The sequence below is a fragment of the Lissotriton helveticus genome, chromosome 10, assembly GCF_964261635.1.
Source record: "Lissotriton helveticus chromosome 10, aLisHel1.1, whole genome shotgun sequence".
Lineage (NCBI taxonomy): Eukaryota > Metazoa > Chordata > Amphibia > Caudata > Salamandridae > Lissotriton > Lissotriton helveticus.
Window position 1 is genome coordinate 1,117,997,184 of NC_136071.1, and position 17,461 is coordinate 1,118,014,644.

The window sequence follows — 17,461 nt, forward strand, 5'->3', positions numbered from 1 at the left end:
CCTTTCCACAACACTACTTTTCAGCTTTATATTGTGAAATCTGAAATGTGGCTGCCTTAGCCCAAAGGTCTATTGCCTTTTCGGGGGAACTGCTTGGGTTGTGGCCTGAACCTGCCCTGCCATCCTGTTACCTGCGCTTCTGTGCATTTTATGTAAGTGTGCTTTTTGAATGGCGCTGTTTCTCCTTGCTGTTGCTCTCGCTCGGAGTGTGACACGAGCGGAATCTTCCACCGCTCGTGTCAGCGACGTTGCCAGGGGATGGGATGGGGAGGTTGTGTATGTGGCACTGTGGGAACGGCTGGCTCGGGGAGAAGCCGGGGTATCTTGTGGGATTTGAATGGGTTGTATGTATATATACTGTGTGACTGGCGGTTGCGGCATTCGTTTGCTGGGAACTGCTACCACTCAAGGTCACATTGCTGCAGCCTGGAATAAAGTTCACATTTCAAGCTTTCCAGTGTTACCTGAAGTCTTTATTTCATTGTTCCTGGATTTCCTACACTGGCGACGAGCGGGCAAAGCCACGCGGGTGGAGAATTTTCTCTCTTTTCCATTTCCGCTTTCTGTTGCACTGGATTGCCTGCATTTGTTCTGCGCTTCGATTAGAGCGTCTCTTGACTGTGAGTGGACCAGATTGGTTACTCCGGTTACTGTTTCCAAGTTGGATTGGAGCGTTTTTGGGCAATGTTCAAGAAAGGTCAAAGGAATAAGGCAAGATGGCAGAAAGTCTATATGTTACAAATGTGGCAGTAGCGGTCATTTGGGTAATGCAAAAAACTGTCCAGCAAATGATAATTTGTTTTTAAAAATGTGGCGAGAAATGTCATTTCAATAGAGTTTGTAGGTCAGCTCCCAAAAGAGTAAACTATGTTCATGAGTATGATGGCAATGAGGATCCAAACGATTTTGGGCAAGAATGTTAACACAGTACTGAATATTTGAAAAAATGGTAGAGTGGCAAAGTTCCCTTCGTGTGATATTAACATATGTGCTTGTAGATTCTTGTGCTTGGTACACCATCATATCTGTAGACATGGTCAAGAAGCACTGGCCACATAAGTCCTTGTGTGACCCCGATATTTCTCCTGGAGGCTACACTGGTCACAAAATTGACCTAGTTAGATATTTTTGGGCTACTCTGGAACTTGTAGGCTGTCATACTGTTGGGAAAATGTATGTAGCAAAGACCGGACAATCTTTGTTAGGATGGTATGAAATTGGATACAGGTTTTCATAGAAGTGTTGAATTCTTCTTTTACTGCACAGCTCCCGATTGCGCTTCTGCTGCTAGAATATCTTTGTTTTACATTCTGCTGTAAAATATGTGTTTCTATTTCTATAGGTGCTGCATTTTTCCACAAAGATCTCTCTTCAGATGTGAGGTGACTTATGTATATCCGTTTTATGGACTCTCACTCCATTATAGAGTTGTAATCTGTAAGAGGTGTGATCTCCAGACCTCAGCCCCCCATACCAGGATATTTAGTGCGGCCCTTGTCCAGGAGATGTCATTTTATTTAGACATCCAACTAGTAGGAAGTATTGGTACCGGTTAGATAAGCGCAGTAGAGTGTCGCAAACCCACTTGTGTTGTCTCACTGCTGAGTGTAAAATTGAGAATCTTGCTGGGGTGAGGGTACTCTCTTTTCCAAAGCATTCCACCCAATAATTTTATTTTTAATACTGAAGTCTTCCATGTCGGTTGGTGTTAGACTTTGCGGACAGCTTGTTGGATAATGACAGTGTGGATTCTGTCATTCTCTGGACTGTAAATGTTCTATTTCTGGGCAGACAGTTCTTCCCTTCATCCGTTTTATGATGCTTAAGCACCCACTTTGTGCCGAGCTTGTTCGAAAAGTAACGTGCAAGTGTGTGTTTTCACTGGAGCTGTGTTGCATTCCTTGCTGCACCCGTGGCACTTTCTCCCTATGTTCCTTTCTGGGAATAGGGGCGTACTGATTAACTATTCAGGAGGAAATTTTCCTTTTGGTAGTTTCACTGGATAAGGTGAACCTTAAAGAGCACGCTCTGTTCCGAAGTAAACAAGCATTTTCAATGCAATAGGTCTCGCATTTGTGAGTTTAAACTATTGGCACTGTAAATGACAATGCCTTTTATTTGTGTTTTTAAAACAAACACATATAAAAGGCATTGTTATTTCTAATGCTAATAGCTCAAACTCTTGCAAAGACGAGACCACTTTAATGGTGGCCGTGCCCTTTCTTTAGACACTGCTCGCCGTATTCAGGTTACAGTGAGCAGCGTCTAAAGAAAGGGGCGTGGCCAACATTAAAGTGAAAGCACGGTATGGGGCGCTTTCAACCAAAAATAAATAAATAAAGGTTCTGTAGTGCGGCTGCTAAAAGTTAGTGGACCACACTGGAAAATTACATCAAAAGCCCATCTGCTATAGTTTAAGCGGACAGCGCAGCAAATTAAATAAATTAGCACTGCCGCTATAGTTAACCCCTTCGCCGCGGAGCTAATTCCCCCGCGACGCGGGAGTAGGGGGGGCGTGCGCGGCGCCTGTGACTAGCTCGGCTTGTCATGCAGCAAGGTGGCGCTGTGCTCATGACGATCTGAGCTCGTCATGACTACACCCATTTAATGGAATGCCCAGCACAGCAGGGGAATTATCCCCGCATGGGCGTTCCGCGGCAGTGAGCACAGTGCCACTGTGCCTCATGACGAGCTGAGCTCCTCATGAGCGCCCAAGGGGTTAAACCGAACCTGCAGCCATTACTATTAAAAATATAAAAGCGGGCGGCGTGCTGCCTTGTACGAAAGCATGTTGTGGCTGGAGTAGTGTAAGATCATTAAAGAAAATAGAGCTCACAGAGTAGGTAAATCAGACCATGTGACAACACAAGTAAAATGTCCAGTCCTTATGGGAGGTTACAAATGCAGACAAGGCAGTCCCAAGGAGGGACTACTAAGCCTATTTGTCAATCAAAAGCAACTATTTCGAAAGGACAGTAACTGGAGCCAATTGAAAAGATGGGCAGGAAATGGGTCTATTCTATATTTATGTATTCCAATCCACGTAATCAAGGCGCCAAGCTGACCTCCCCGGGGTGGTGCCTCTCATTCCCAATAATAACAAGCAAAAGCAAGGAGGACCTTAATAAGGACATCTGAATTTGAGGTTTAAACAACCGACCAGAAATACCTCCCCCCGTCTCCTAGGCCCCCCTCCCGCCGCGTTGCACACAGAGCAGGATAACATGTGAACAATATAACAGTATGGCACGGTGCATCGGTCAGCTATACCAATACCAACCATTACAATACTTAAGGGATAGTTCTACCACAATAAAACAGAGTGCAGACGGGGAGACCAGGCTCAATTATACATACGCTGATCATGTGACCAACAGGGCAAACCATGAGGTTCACTAGACAAAGATTCTGTGTCTACCTCCGAGGCTTTCAACAGTATCGTTAACATTTCCCAAACCCTTGCAGCCTTCAATGCTGTGTGCGGTTAGCTATCTATAGCCTAATCGTGCCCTCGCCTTCCGCCCATCTAAGGAAAACAGCCCTCCACCTCCAAAAACCCGGTCCCCTCTTAGATTTCCAGTGTGCTGTAACATCCCTTTTGGCCAACAGAAGACCCAGATCTATAAACTTGCTAGTGATCTTGGTCCTGGAGGTATGGGGGTAAGTAAGCAACTGCCTATAGCAAGTTCAATATCTCTCTCCTTAACATCGCATAGCAGCGCCGTAACCTCTTCCCAATAAATTCTCAAATTTGAGGCAGTCCCACATCATATGGCGGAAATCCACCCCCTCGGAGCTGCATCGAGGGCAGAGGGCTGAAGTCGTGTTAAAATACCTATTAATCTTCTCTGGAGTAAGATACACCCTATGTAAAATACAAAATTGAACCAGCTGGAAACAAGCATTTCTAGTGCTTTTCCATGGCCAACTCAGCCCAGGCCTTATCAGGGATTTCGCCGCTTATGTCCACCTCCCATTTCTGTTTCAGCTCAGGCAGCGGAGCCAGCATCTCATGTGTCATTTGTCGGTATAGTCAAGTTACTGCCTTAATGGTTCCTGCCGCTAATACTACATACTGACAAGCCATGGAGGTCTGCGGTTCAGAAAGCCATCCTCCCCAGTGCTTTAGGATGGCCGACACGAGTGCTGAATGCAGCAGATAAACTCCTCCCCCCCCCTCTTCTTCCCCCCCAGCCCCCTGAGCCAGGTCGTGCCGATCCTACAGAGTGTCAAATGGCTTAAAAACAGAATCCTCGTAAGGGTCTCCAATTGCAGTCAGACCAAGCTCCGCCCAAGTATTTAGCGCCGCCCAGTTGCCCCTGTGTGGTAGGGCCATGCACATTGCCAGCGGGATCTCAGGGGCACACAATCTGCTCTCTCCGCTGGCTCCTGCCCCAGCAGAGCCTAAACGCTCTGAGTTCAGTAGGAAGTGTTTTGAGTCGCAAGGGTTGCTGTAAAATGATGCGGTATAGAATCTGCTCAGCTACCCGGCCATCCTCGCCCCGCCCACTCCCCGAAATACCAGCACCACTTCCCGAGTAAGCCATAGCAGTTGGGCCGCCAAATAATATATCTCAAAATCTGGGACCGCCAGCCCTCCGTCTCCTCTTGGCCGCATAAGGGTCTTCAGGGCCACTTGTCGTCTGCCAGCACACCAGAGGAAACCTGTGACCATTTTCTGAAGCCGCCTAAAGATCGACGCAGGAATCCAAATGGGGAGGGTCCTGAAATAATACAGGAGCCTAGGAAGTACCACCATCTTAAGAAGGGCCACCCGGCCCGCTACTGAAAGCCGCAGGGTCCCCCAAAACTCCATGTTTCCCTGAAGGCCCCGGATGGCTCTACCCACATTGGCCTCTAGCAAATCTGTCTGCTTATGATAAATACGGGTCCCCAAGTACGTCAAACAATTACATTCCCAGTGCACACCATCAGTAAGTAAGGGGCCCTCACTTATTGGGGCAGTGGGAAACAGGCATGACTTCGCTCAATTCACCCTAAGGCCTGCCGCCTTTTCGAGATCGTGGAGTAAGCTCTTCAGTCCGAGGAGGGCAGCCTCCGTGTCTGCTAAAAACATAAGAAGGTGATCGGCGTAGAGCGCGATGTAGTGAGTAAGGCCATGTACATAGAGACCGGAATATCGCTGCCCCATCCGAGCTTGGGCCGCTAGAGGCTCAATGGCCAGTGCAAACAGAGGGGATTGTGGGCATCCCTGACGTGTCCCTCGTCTCACAGCGCACGCATTTAAAATCAAACTACCCATTTTAACTCGCGCCGTAGAGCACCTGTATAACAATGCTGTCCAGGTCACAAACTCATCACCCAACCCAAAAGTGTGCATAACCTTAAACAAGTAAGGCCATTCAAAGCTGTTGAACGCTTTTTCGATATCAACCGAAAAAATGTCCGCTGATGTCTTTGAAAACGTATCGGGGAGTAGCCGTCTCACATTACCATCGGTGTTCCGCGTCGGAATGAATCCCGCCTGGTCTTCATGCACTAAGTGGGTCACATGAGGGAGCAGGCGGGTTGCCAGGATCCGACTCGGGATCTTATAGTCAGCAGTGACCATGGATAGCGCGCGGTAAGCAGTCCTATCAGAGGGCGACATCCCGGGTTTCAGTAACGGAATAATTATCGCTTCACGAGTAGTGCCTAGGAGCTGCTCCGCCCTCCTTGCCTCATTGTAGAGAGTCTCTAATTTTGGCGCCAGAAGATCGACATAAGTCGAATAAAACTCAATCGGCAGCCCGTCTGCCCCGGGAATGTTTTTCCGCTCCATTTGTGTAATCGCTCCTCTCACTTCCCTAGCTTAATAAGTCAGCCTCAGCCTCATCAAGCCCTGGCAGGTCAGCTGCAGCTAGGAACTCCCCTAGAACTTCCTCATTCAAAGTCACTTTGCTCTGATAGAGCTTGGTGTAGTAGTTGAGGAATTGTGCATTAATTCCCTGTTGCGTATGACATAGTTCCCCCATCGGGCTAGTAAGTTCCAAGATAACCGTCTCCTTGTCTTGCTAGGTTGTCCAACCAAACCAGCAGCATACCAGATATGTCATGCTCTGCATAAGCAGGCACTATATATTTTTTATAGTCAAAACAGCGTAGTCTCTCGACCCCTACCGCTACTTACTCCCTTGCTGCTAGCAATTCCCTCTGTCTATGAGGCTGCTCAGGTCTGTCACGTTCTTGTCCTCGTAAGCATTGGTCCACTGTCTCTGTCTTGTAGTAGTGTCTTTCGTACCCACACCACATTGGCAATGCAGAGACCCCTCACCACTACTTTAAAAGCATCCCATTCCACAGCGGTCGAAGACGCCGTTCCGTGTGGTCAATGAAATACTGGGTGATCCCCGTCCCCACCGCTTCTAAAAAGACTGGATCCTCTAAGAGCTCTGGGTTTAGGCGCTAACTGGGGATTGCAGGGCACGCCTGGGACCATTGCACCCGTGGCAGCAGTGGGTTATGATCTGATAATGTCCTGGTGAGGTACTTGCTGTGTTTGACTGCAGCGTGCAAGTCTGGGGAACATAGTATAGCATTCAGTCTAACGTAGTTCATGCAGCGATGAAGAGAAGGAATAGTTGCGGTCAGCAGGGTGATACGCCCACCATGTATCCACCAGCCCCCAGCGAGTCTGCCAATCCCTCATGGCTTTGGAGATCTTATGGATAGGGGCAGTAGGGAGAGGCGGGTGTGATCTATCCAAAAGAACATCAGTGATAGAATTAAAGTCCCCTCCCATCATTACAGTGCCAGTCAGATAGGGCATTGAGCCTGCCCTACACCATCACATGCCTTCCCTCCGGATCTGTGAGTTGGCGTACCAGTTGGAAAGGGACCCTGCCCAAATCCTCACCAATACCCCCCGCGCAAAGGCAGAATAAGCTGTGTGGTAGACCTGGCAATTTGGATCCCCCTGCGCACTAAATAATTGTGTACCTTATGGCGGCGCTCCATGGTATGCATGCCCCTGACATTCCGAGAGATGCATTTCAATTCCATCAACGATCCCATTACGGCACCCGTGCCCAGTACCCAGGTGAACTTCTACACTGCCCCCCCCCCACCCCCCAAGGCAATTACTATCGAACAAGCTCACATCCAAACTATGTTAAATTACAAAGAAACCTCAGACTAGTTCAGAGGTAAAAGTGAGCGCAGCTGACTAGGGACGTATGCCTAGCTTGCAGTGCACCAGATGTGTTCAACCAAAGCTAGCTTCAGGACCCCATAACCAGTAAGAGCCTCAATATTCTCAGGACTACATAGCCGCTATGATCTATCAATACTATCACACACTGTCATCCACACTTTGAGGCGTTACCACAGGCAGCTTCACACTGCTACTATGTGATGTGTCCGAGTCATTGACTGCCGACTCCTTAGAAGACCCAGCTTCATCGTGTGTTGGAGGTGGGCTCAGGTTCTGCGACAGTGATGCCAGTGCCTGTAATGCTGCAGCTCGTTCCTTCACAGCCTGTGTCGAGGAAGGCTTCCTCTGGACCCTCCTCCAAGATTTGCTATGCAGAGGTCTTGACCCTCGGCCTCTGCCCCTTGCGGTTCATATCGCTGGTCAGTCCGCCCTTGTAGCCTTCCAGCCAGTCCCATGCCCCTCCGCAGGGGAGTAAAAATAGTGAGTAGTGTCCTCAAGGTTGATGCGCAGGCGGGCCGGGAACATCCGGGAATATTGTAGATCCTCATCGCTCAGAGCCTTATTGAGCTCCAGGTATGAGGCTCGCCTCCGTTGAACCTCCAGGGTATAGTCAGGGAATAGGGTAACTCTGCCATTATCCACAATGAAGGGCCCCTCCGTTCTTGCTCTCTGCAGCAGTAAGTCCCTGTCCCGGAAGTGGAGCAGGCGGGCCACGGCTGGTCTCGGAGGTCGGCCCGGAGCCAGCTGCTTAACAGCCACTCTGTAGGCCCGTTCCAACGCATAGAAGGTTGATAAACCCTCCGGGGCAACGACCGATTTGAACCAATTTTCGAGATCGGACACCATGTCGCGCACAACCACTCTAATTTCTTCCTCCAATTGCGTCCTTCTGCATCTTCTGCCCTACATTCCAAAACACTCACTCTGTCCGTGAGGGCACTTAACTGTTGATTCGTCGCTTTTTGGGCCGGCATCACGGCTGCTAGACTGATCTCCGTATCCTTAACCCTGTCAGATAGTTTCTTATGTTCATCGCGTAATAGTCCCACAGTGATGATGTCCTGGTGGAGGGTGGCTTTAGTGTCAGCGATGGCATCAAGGATTTGCTTCAGCTGCTGTTGGACGGGATCTTCTGGTCCCGGCTGCGATTGCTCAGCAGTACTCTCCTCCTTGGCCGACCCGGCGGTCTTTGCCCCTGATTTACACATGGTGGCACGTTGGTCCATGGTGGAGGTAGGTCCAGTCCCTCTGCGGGTACATATAATCGCAGTTCAGAGTGCCACAGGTTGGTTCTCCTCTCGTACAGGGAGCAGGGCACCCACCGGTATTGGCGAACCCCCGGTGAGACGCTCACAAGTACAGTGTGCCCACCACCAGGGGCCCGCAAAGCACAAGCAGCCACTCCTCAGCAAAGGGAGTCCAAGCAGAAGCTGCTCCGTGAGTATTTCACAGGGATTAAGCTGAAAAGTCCATTTTCCGCACCTGGCCCTCCCCCAACCTCGCACCCCCTCATCCCCCCCATCAAGAAGCATGGCCAGACATAGCCAACCGCCAATTGCCCCCGACAATAGTGAGTTAATCGCCTTCCAACGTTCCACCGCCAACTCTATGCGCATGAGTCCAGCCTGAGTCCTGAAAAGTAGCTGCCTCCTTTGATTTTCCAGCCAGTCAACATAGGCCCCACAGGCCTGATTCCAAAATGGTGGCCATGCCCCATTCCATAATCATATGATGTATAGACTTGAAGTTATTAACCGCTTCGCTGGAGCCGGAATTCCCCCGTGGTGATGAAAAATTTGACGCATGCGTGGTTCGGACGGCCCACGGCTGTACTCTGCACCCACCCACGTGACGTCAGACGGCCGGGGGCCATCCGACACACGGAAGCGTTTAATGATTTTTAGTGAGACCTCATATTTACATAAACTCCATTTTGAACAAGATGGTGCTATCTTTGGAAGTAAAAGTAAGCTGTAAACTGTTGACATAATGGCTTAGTTCCACTGAAGTAGTTGTCTTGCTCGTGTTGATCATGTTGAGGTGCGGATGTAAGATTGCAACCAGTATCTAAACAATTTGGTTTCTTCAGAGGGTACATTCACTGGGAGAAAGTCTTGCTGTTTAAATGTTCCATATTTGGTTGAACATCTCCAGATGGCATTAGCATAGAGGTTGCTGAATATGTTTTTTTGAAATCTGATGTGCCTATGTGTTAAAGTAATGACCTGTAGTATTTTTGTGGTCTGGTTAGCTAAAGAGATGATACTTTTTGCTCACATCACTATTATTCTGAAGCTTTCCTGATTTACTATGCAAGAATTGTGTATAACAACCACTTGATTTTGTGGGTGAGCCAGAGATTTTACTGAGTTTTACTATGCTACTAGGGTTACTGTACTATTTTCTTATGATTTTGCTGCCCACTGAGACTTAAAATGTATTCTTATTTTTATATACTTTTTGTAACTTTGCATCATTGAGCCTTCATAGCATTGACCATGTACTGATTATTTTGAACTTTTTGTAATAAAACCTTTTAACTTTTCATTGACCTAGAACTAAATTATTGAGTCGATCAATTAGTTAATGAGCTGTTTTTACTCTGCTACTTATGCTTGGGGAGGTGCCTGAACGTGGGTGCACATTGCCTAGTGAAATTTAGGCTTAACACAGTCTCCAGTCCAGTAAACTGTGGGAGAACGGATTGAGGTAAATTCTTGGTGTCGAAAGTTATGGGCATGATTTTGCTTCCACAGCACTCCGAGTGTTTGTTTTTGAGCTGTCTGCCTGACGTACATCTGTCGCATGCACCTCTCCCTGTAGCGCTTGCCCTTGTGCTTCTCCCCAGTAGCTCCCCCTAACCGCTGCCGTATCCCTCCCTTCCCTATGGTGCTTCCCACCGGGCAACTTACTTGTCTCTCTCGCCCTCCCCTCGTTGCTTTCATGTCCGTCCGTGCCCAAACTACCACACTAGCCTCACCCATGTGTTGCTTCTGTGCTCCTCTGTGCTGCTTTGGCCCAGCCATCCCATTGATTCAGTTGATGTTATGAATTGTGGCTAAACACCATTGGCAAAGCGGATACGTCAGATTGGCGAGACCTATTGTCTTTGCCAATACTTGTTAAAGTTGCTGTTATACAGAGTTTTATTGACATTGTAACATTGTAGCTGCTTGTGATGGGCGAGCTTCAACTAGTGATAAGTTACTCTTGTCTCATTTACAAATAATAATAAAATGCATGGCGCAACTGGAAGGCTTGTTATGTAAAAAAAATATTATGACTAGTGAAACGGTCGGTTTGGTGAATGGTTTTTAATTTTAAAATCTTATTGCAGGAATATAGCAACCACGTTTATGTATCTGCTTTTTTGTGGCATATGCTTTCAATATTAAAAGCAGATGTAATCATCTCACCAGCTTATCAACATCAGATCTGTTGGCTTTGGCAATGCTTGTTCAACTTGTAGCTCTTCTATTTTCGTTGTTTTTCTATAGGTATTTGTGAAGTGAGCTATAAACGGTGCATATCGTATTTGTATGCCTTTGCTGACATTTGATACTTGTACAAAACATTATTCAAAGGTTCTGTGGTTGAACTTAATTGGAAGCATTCTCCTGTTCTGCACCAATAAATTGTACATTTTGTCCCAAGACACGCTAACATTTCGCTTCCATGGGCGACCTATTTGTTGATGCTACACCATTGCTATATTTGTTACTTTTACACAGCCGTGATATTCATAGTGCAACTTTATTCTTTGACGTAAGTCAATAAGCACAATGAGCCACTGTAACGTGAGTCATGAGAAGGAAAACCGTTCCATGTTTAGTCACCACTGACGTGTTATTTTTAATCCTAAAATGATCAGCATGTGAGTTTTAGAAGCTACAATATGGCCTTCTAAAACCTGGCGTTTTCCAGGGCTCTTTGATTATATTATTGATACAATACTTTTTGGTGTTTGATTTATATTCAGCCAGTATGTTTTATTATTAAAATTAGGATAAGTAATGTATTGGTTTTATAATTTAGTTATTTAATACATTCTTTGATGTCTGGTTTGTTGTTATACTTTTGATTGTCCGTTTACCAGCCTTTAAAACGATTCCTTCATTGTTCTCGCCTTTGGAACGAGTCATGGTCAGCTTCCCACTGGAGGGATATCAACTGGTGCTTGGACTTGGTGCCCTACTCTAATCCCATTAAAACAAGCATTTTCAATGCAATCGGTAGCTCATTTGCGAGCGTTTAAGCTATTGGCACAATGTCTTTTATTTATGTTTTTTTAAAAGGAACACACATATAAAAGGCATTGGTGTTTTTAATGCGAAGAGCTCAAACTCTCGCAAATGCGAGACCACTATAATGGTGGCCAAACCCCTTTTTTATAAACACTGCTTGCATATTCAGGTTAACATGAGCAGTGTCTAAATAAAGGGGCGGGCCCACCATTATAGTGAAAGCGCTTATGGTGCTTTCACCCAAAGTAAAACAAAAAGTAATAAAAAAAACTCTGTAGGGTGGCCGCTAAAGTGAAAGCAGCCAACGCTGGTAAAAATTATATAGGCGCAGCCGCTAAAGTGAATGCGGACCACGCCGTATATTAAGTATTTAAATAAGCGCAGCCGCTTTAAAGCTTACTGCGCTGTAATTAAAAAAATATATATATATCACCATTTAAAACAAAGCGGGCGGGTGCTCCGATGCTGCGGGTGGAATATGGGTAGAGCATTACAGAAAATAGTGCTCAGCAACTTATACAGCGGACCGTGTAACAACCGAAGTAAAAGGGCCAGTTATTGTGGGAGGATTCAAGTGAAGACAAGTCGGTACTAAAGAGGGACAAACCGGCCTATGTATGAATCAGAAGCCAGCATTTACGAAGGGCAATGACCTAAGCCAATGACCAATATGGGCGGAGAGTGGGCGGGCCTTCAACCGCATACTCCCAATACAGCATGCTTCGCAGAGCGAACATTGCATGGGTGCTGCTCTTAGGCTCGACCTAAAATATCTGTGGCTGGAATTGTTTAAGTTCAGCCGTTGTCTTTCTGCATGCTTCAGTACCAAAAGCGCACTTTGAGGTCACAATTTAATGTTATTAAAATGTAATGTGTAAATACAAATATCTGATGGAGACATCTAGCCGCAGATTCCTTCCTTTTTAATTCTCCAGGTGTCAGACTGCTCCGGTAAATGTTTGCGCGAGCGGTACTCTTTCACACCGGTAGGTGTTGGCGATTATCTCTGCATGCTTCCGCCCGCGCCTGAAGTAACGTCAGCGTCACCTGTATAGGTGCCACCTCTGCGCGCTGACGTCCGTTCTTTTCGCGCCACTTAGCGCTGATCCAGAGAAAGAACTACCCGTCTGTCGACGTTTTGTCAAAGGAATTTTTTGAGGAATTTTCCTCCTGGTGTGTCACGATGATGTCTTCAAAGAAAACAGGTTTTGAACCGTGTGGCTTCTGTCATCATGCCATATCTGTTAGGACCCACATCTCGTGTGTCCGTTATTGTTGCGTTGCTGTAGTCCAACTTGGAGAGGACTAGGGATTGCATCACGGTCTTTAGGTATTCGAGGGGAATGAAAGGGTTGACTTTTTTAAGGTGCTTCAGCATGTAGAAGGCACTTAATGTTATTATGTAAGTTAATATGATTTTTCATGTTCAGGTCACTGTCCAGCGTAATCCCTAGAGATTTAACAGAGCTAGAGATGGATAGTTTACAGTTTAATACAGTGAGGTTGTCATGCCAGATGTGAATAGGATAGGACTTCTCTTTTGTTTGGATGAAGAGGAGTTCGGTTTTGTTGGGGTTGAGCTTAAGGCAGTTGCTGGTCAGCCAGGATTGAACTGCGGAAAGAATACTATTTAAGTGTTGTACGCCATTAGCTGGCGAAATTTTTATGTAGAGTTTGATGTCATCTGCATAAAGATGGTAGGCAGTTCCATCTTGTTTCAGGAATATTGTATGGGGTTCCAAATAGCCTTTAAATAGGGTAGGAGATATAATTGATCCTTAAGAACACCTTGTGCGACTGGCTTTGCTGTTGAGGTGTAGTTTTTTTGTTTAATTAGTTGAGAGCGCTGGACTAGGAAGGAAGCAAACCACTGAAGGACTGTACCATTGATGCCTGCCATCTGTGAAAGGGTGATTAGGAGAATGTCATGGTTGATAGTATCAAAGGCTGCAAGAGGTCTAGGAGGACTAGTAGGCAAGCTTGGCCATCATCCAGAGACCTGTGCAGGAAGTCTGTGATGTTCAGTATTACAGTCTCTGTGTTGCAGCCTTTCCTGAACCCAGATTGGAAGGTATCATACGTGCTGGTTGTATTTTTCAGTGTGATTGTTGAGTTGTGCAGGCACACTTTTTTCAGTGGTTTTGGCACGGAGGTGAAGAACGGTTATAGGTCTGTAAATATTCAGGTCATTCTGGTCGGCTTCCGGCTTCTTGATGAGGGGGGTGAATTGGCTGATTTTAAGGGAGGCCAGCATGGAGCTGGTAGTTAATGAGGAGTTAATGGTTTTAGTCAATTTAGGAGGGAGTATTTTGTTTATAATTTTTTTACAAGCGTGGAAGGAAGGGGGTCAGAAGTTGGCTTTAGGCAGGCAAGTATTCTGAGGACTTCTTCTTCAGGGATTGGGTCAAATTCCATCCACTGTGCCTCGTTTTCTGTTGCAATCCAATGAGGTTGGTGTTCTGTATTGCTGAGGGACGGAGGTTGGGGGGGCATCATCAGTTGTCAGTGGGGCATTGTATAGGTCCTCATTTTTAGAGAGGGTGTCTTTGATATAGGGTGGGGTAAGGGGGCGAGGTCCAGTGAGAGTTAGATGTTTGCTTTTTTTTCAGAGAAGAATGTGGCGAACTCTTCACAGAGCTTAATAAAGTCAGGATGAGTGAGGTGGTGGGGAGGAGGTTTAGTGTTTAATGATATTGAAGAGGTCTTTAGGTCTGCTCCTAGATTGGTCAAGCCGGGCTCGGAAAAATTTGGATTTTTCTCTGAAGATATGTTTTTTGTATTTTAGGCGTTCAGCTTGGAGGAGAAAGAGGTGGGTTAGCAAGGGTTGCAGTGTCTAGGTTCTTTCAGCCAATCTAAGTTGACGCCTCTCCTTGTTACGGTCTTTGTTAAACCAGAAACTGGAGGGGGTACTACTTGAGTTTCCATGTAGCGATCGTGTCCAGAAGTTCTGCCATTTTTGTGTTGTGGTGGTAGGTGAAATTATCAGATGAGTTCAGGTCGAGTGGAGAAGAAATGAGGCAACTGACTGGGGTATTCGGCGTGTGTTCCTCGCCCAGTGCTTAGGTAGAATGGTTTGGGAGTGGAACTTAAGTTGGGTAATATTGAGGTTAAAAATAATTATGTGGTGGTCAGTCCAGCCTGAAGGAAGAATTGTGTGGAGGGATATGCTGTCATGCTTCGAAATGATTGCGGCGAGGGTAGACCTTTTATTGTTGGGTTGCTTGTTGCAGTTTTGGGTGAGATCATTCGCTTCCGGGAGGGAGGCTAAGGCTTGTACTGTTGGATCTTCGGCATTGTTTAGGTGCAGGTTTAGGTCTCCTAGTATGATATCTACTCTGCCCTTGAGGGGGTTTTTCATAATTAGGTCTTCAAAGTATTGAGATTTTCCACCTGGCAGATGGTAGATAACATGAAATTTGATGGGATTAGGGCCTTCGGAGGAAAGTTGAACTACTAAATATTCGTAAGTGGGGTATTTTGTTGTGTTGAGGGGATTAGGCAAAGACTATTTTTATGGATGATCGCTAGCCCCCCCACCAGTGTGGTCCTTGTGATCACACCAAATGATTGAGATGCCCGATGGGGCGAGAAGGTCGCTATAAGGGGATGAGTGGTCATTCAGCCAGGTTCTGTTAAAAAGCAGGTGTCGATTTTGTGTCGTAGGATAGTTTCAGCTATTTCAGTAGCATAGGCAGATAGACAGGCAGGCAGTTCTATTGCGCATAGCTACTCCTAAGAGAGTAGATGGATAGATGGATATATTTATTTATTTTAGTCCCTGCAGGTTGTTTGCTGTTGTCATACATTACATAGCACTCTTTCTCTCTAGTACATCTACATTGTCTGTAGCTGAAATTAAATACTGAAATGCAGTGGGTCACATAGGTTGTATGAAACAAGTTATGTAAGGTAGTTTGCAGAGTACTTTTTGACCTTTTAAGTAAGAACCCAAATAGTATAAGTGTTCTGTAGTACCTTTGTACTTTGTGGCACTAATAGCTGAAAATATTTAATATTTTCATAGATTTTCTTTCTTAACAAGATGTATTGCTGCCCAGTATTAATTTTTTTAGTTTGTGTGTTTCCAGTTTGTAATAAATTGTGGTAATTTTAATAGAAATATCTTCCTGTATCAAGAGTGTACTCTGCTACATCATATAGCGATTAACCCACATGGCATTGTCTGGCTATTTACATTCTAGCACGTGTGGAGTGAAAGTGAGGACTGTTTGCCATTTCTGCAGCTTGCGCAAGACTACATCTCTTCCTGTGGCAAAAAGACACTACATGAAATACTGGAAAAGGTCTTCAAGTCATTCAGACCGGTAAGCACACTTTGTGTCCTCTGTGCTTCACTGTGGAGTTGATGGTTCAATTTGGTAATTGCGTTTCTTTTGTCTCTGTGCTATCACTTCTTAATTCATGCACCACAGTGATGCCTCATCATCTAAGAGCCAGGGCTCCAGGGAAACAATCATTTGCAATGCAATAGGTATTGCATTTAAGCGCGTTTGAGCTATTGGCATTGTAAATGACCATGCCTTTTATTTATGTTTTGGTTTTTAAAACCTAAATGAAATGCACTGTCATTTACAATGACAATAGCTTAACCCCTTCCATGCTGATGACGAACCTCAGCCGTCATGCACTACGGTGCTCGTGTGCTGATGACGGCTGGGGTTCGTCACGGCCCCGCCCTGTTCGTTTGTGTACAGCACAGCAGGGGAATCGCGGCCACATGGAAGGGGTTAAACTCTCGTAAATGTGAGACCTATTGCACGGCAAATGCTTGTTTTTTGTTTTTGTTGCACCCTTCTCCTTGGTAGGAGAGCGAGACGGGGGAGGGGCTGGCCTGTAAATCCAAACTCTCTGGCCGGCTCCGTACAGAAACAAAAGCGCATGTTGAAACATGGCGGTCACCTCAGCTTCTTAAATCTAAATCAGCACCGTTTATAAATAAATAAAGGCCTGCACTTAAAGTCAAATCAGCGCAGTTTAGTAAATACATAAAATGGCATCAGACATGCTGCATTTGATCGAGCTATAAAAATCCAAAACGTGCAGTGCGGCGTCCATGAAGCAGCCGCTGTGTTGGTACACGAGCAGAAGCAAAGCAAAAAATGTGTGCTTACAAGACTAAATAACACATACCATGTAACGACCAAAGTAAAAGGGCCAGTCGCCATGGGAAGTTACAAATAAAGACAAGGCCGGTACTAAGGAGGGACTAACCAGCCTATTTCCGAATCAGAAGCCAGCATTTACGAAGGACAATGACACAAGCCAATGACAAATATGGGAGGAGAGCGGGCGGGGCGTTTATTCCGTACTCTACTACAAGTCTCGCAGAGCAGTACATGAAGACTGACTCTAGGCTTGACCTAAAACTAAGTTACAGCTATTATTGCCCAATAGCATGTGGGTGGTTATAACGAGCAGCCCCCTTTTCTCATGTAAAAGAAGCAGCATATGCTTATTCTGGATGGTTGGTTGAACTCCTAGTACTCATTATTAATAGTCAGCCAGAAGATGTTCTTTCCCCAAGATTGTTGTCCTCCTTTGATTTACATTACCCTAATAGGATAGCCCTGTTTTGTTCTGACGTACTAATCTTACAGGTAGAACACTGGCAATACCTGGAGATATGTATAAAAAAGCAGACTTTGCATAATCACCACAGAACGAAAATGCCTTAAGGTACATTTCCATAGTAACAACAAACCATTCCCCACACATGCCTGCATGCTTTGCTGGGCCATGATGAAACTCCCTCTCCCACCCTTTATATCTGGCTGAACATGGCCATTCAGTGGCCATGACCACTGGAAAGTAGGACCTCTTTGGCTCAGTAGTCAACAGAGTTAACGTCTCTCCCATGAAGCATGGTCTATCACTGAAGTCTTGACTGCAAAAGGATTGTGTTGTACGGAATTTAAGGTAGTCCCCCTTCCTGACTGACTGGCATGGTCCTTTGAGGGAAGTATTCTTTGTCCCTTAGTGTCACCTTTAAAGAGACACTTTATATTTAGACGCAAGGGTTGTTTTCCATATTAAGCTTTGAATT

General features: G+C 45.9%; 1 protein-coding gene across 1 annotated transcript in view; it reads left to right on the forward strand.

Moving 5' to 3' along the window:
• Window positions 1–17,461, forward strand: part of LOC144784834 (maturin) — a 94,920-nt gene that overhangs the window by 15,516 nt on the left and 61,943 nt on the right. The window contains exon 2 of the mRNA XM_078663896.1: window positions 15,600–15,722. Coding sequence (XP_078520022.1) covers window positions 15,600–15,722 — 123 coding nt within the window. The remainder of the gene's footprint in view (window positions 1–15,599; window positions 15,723–17,461) is intronic.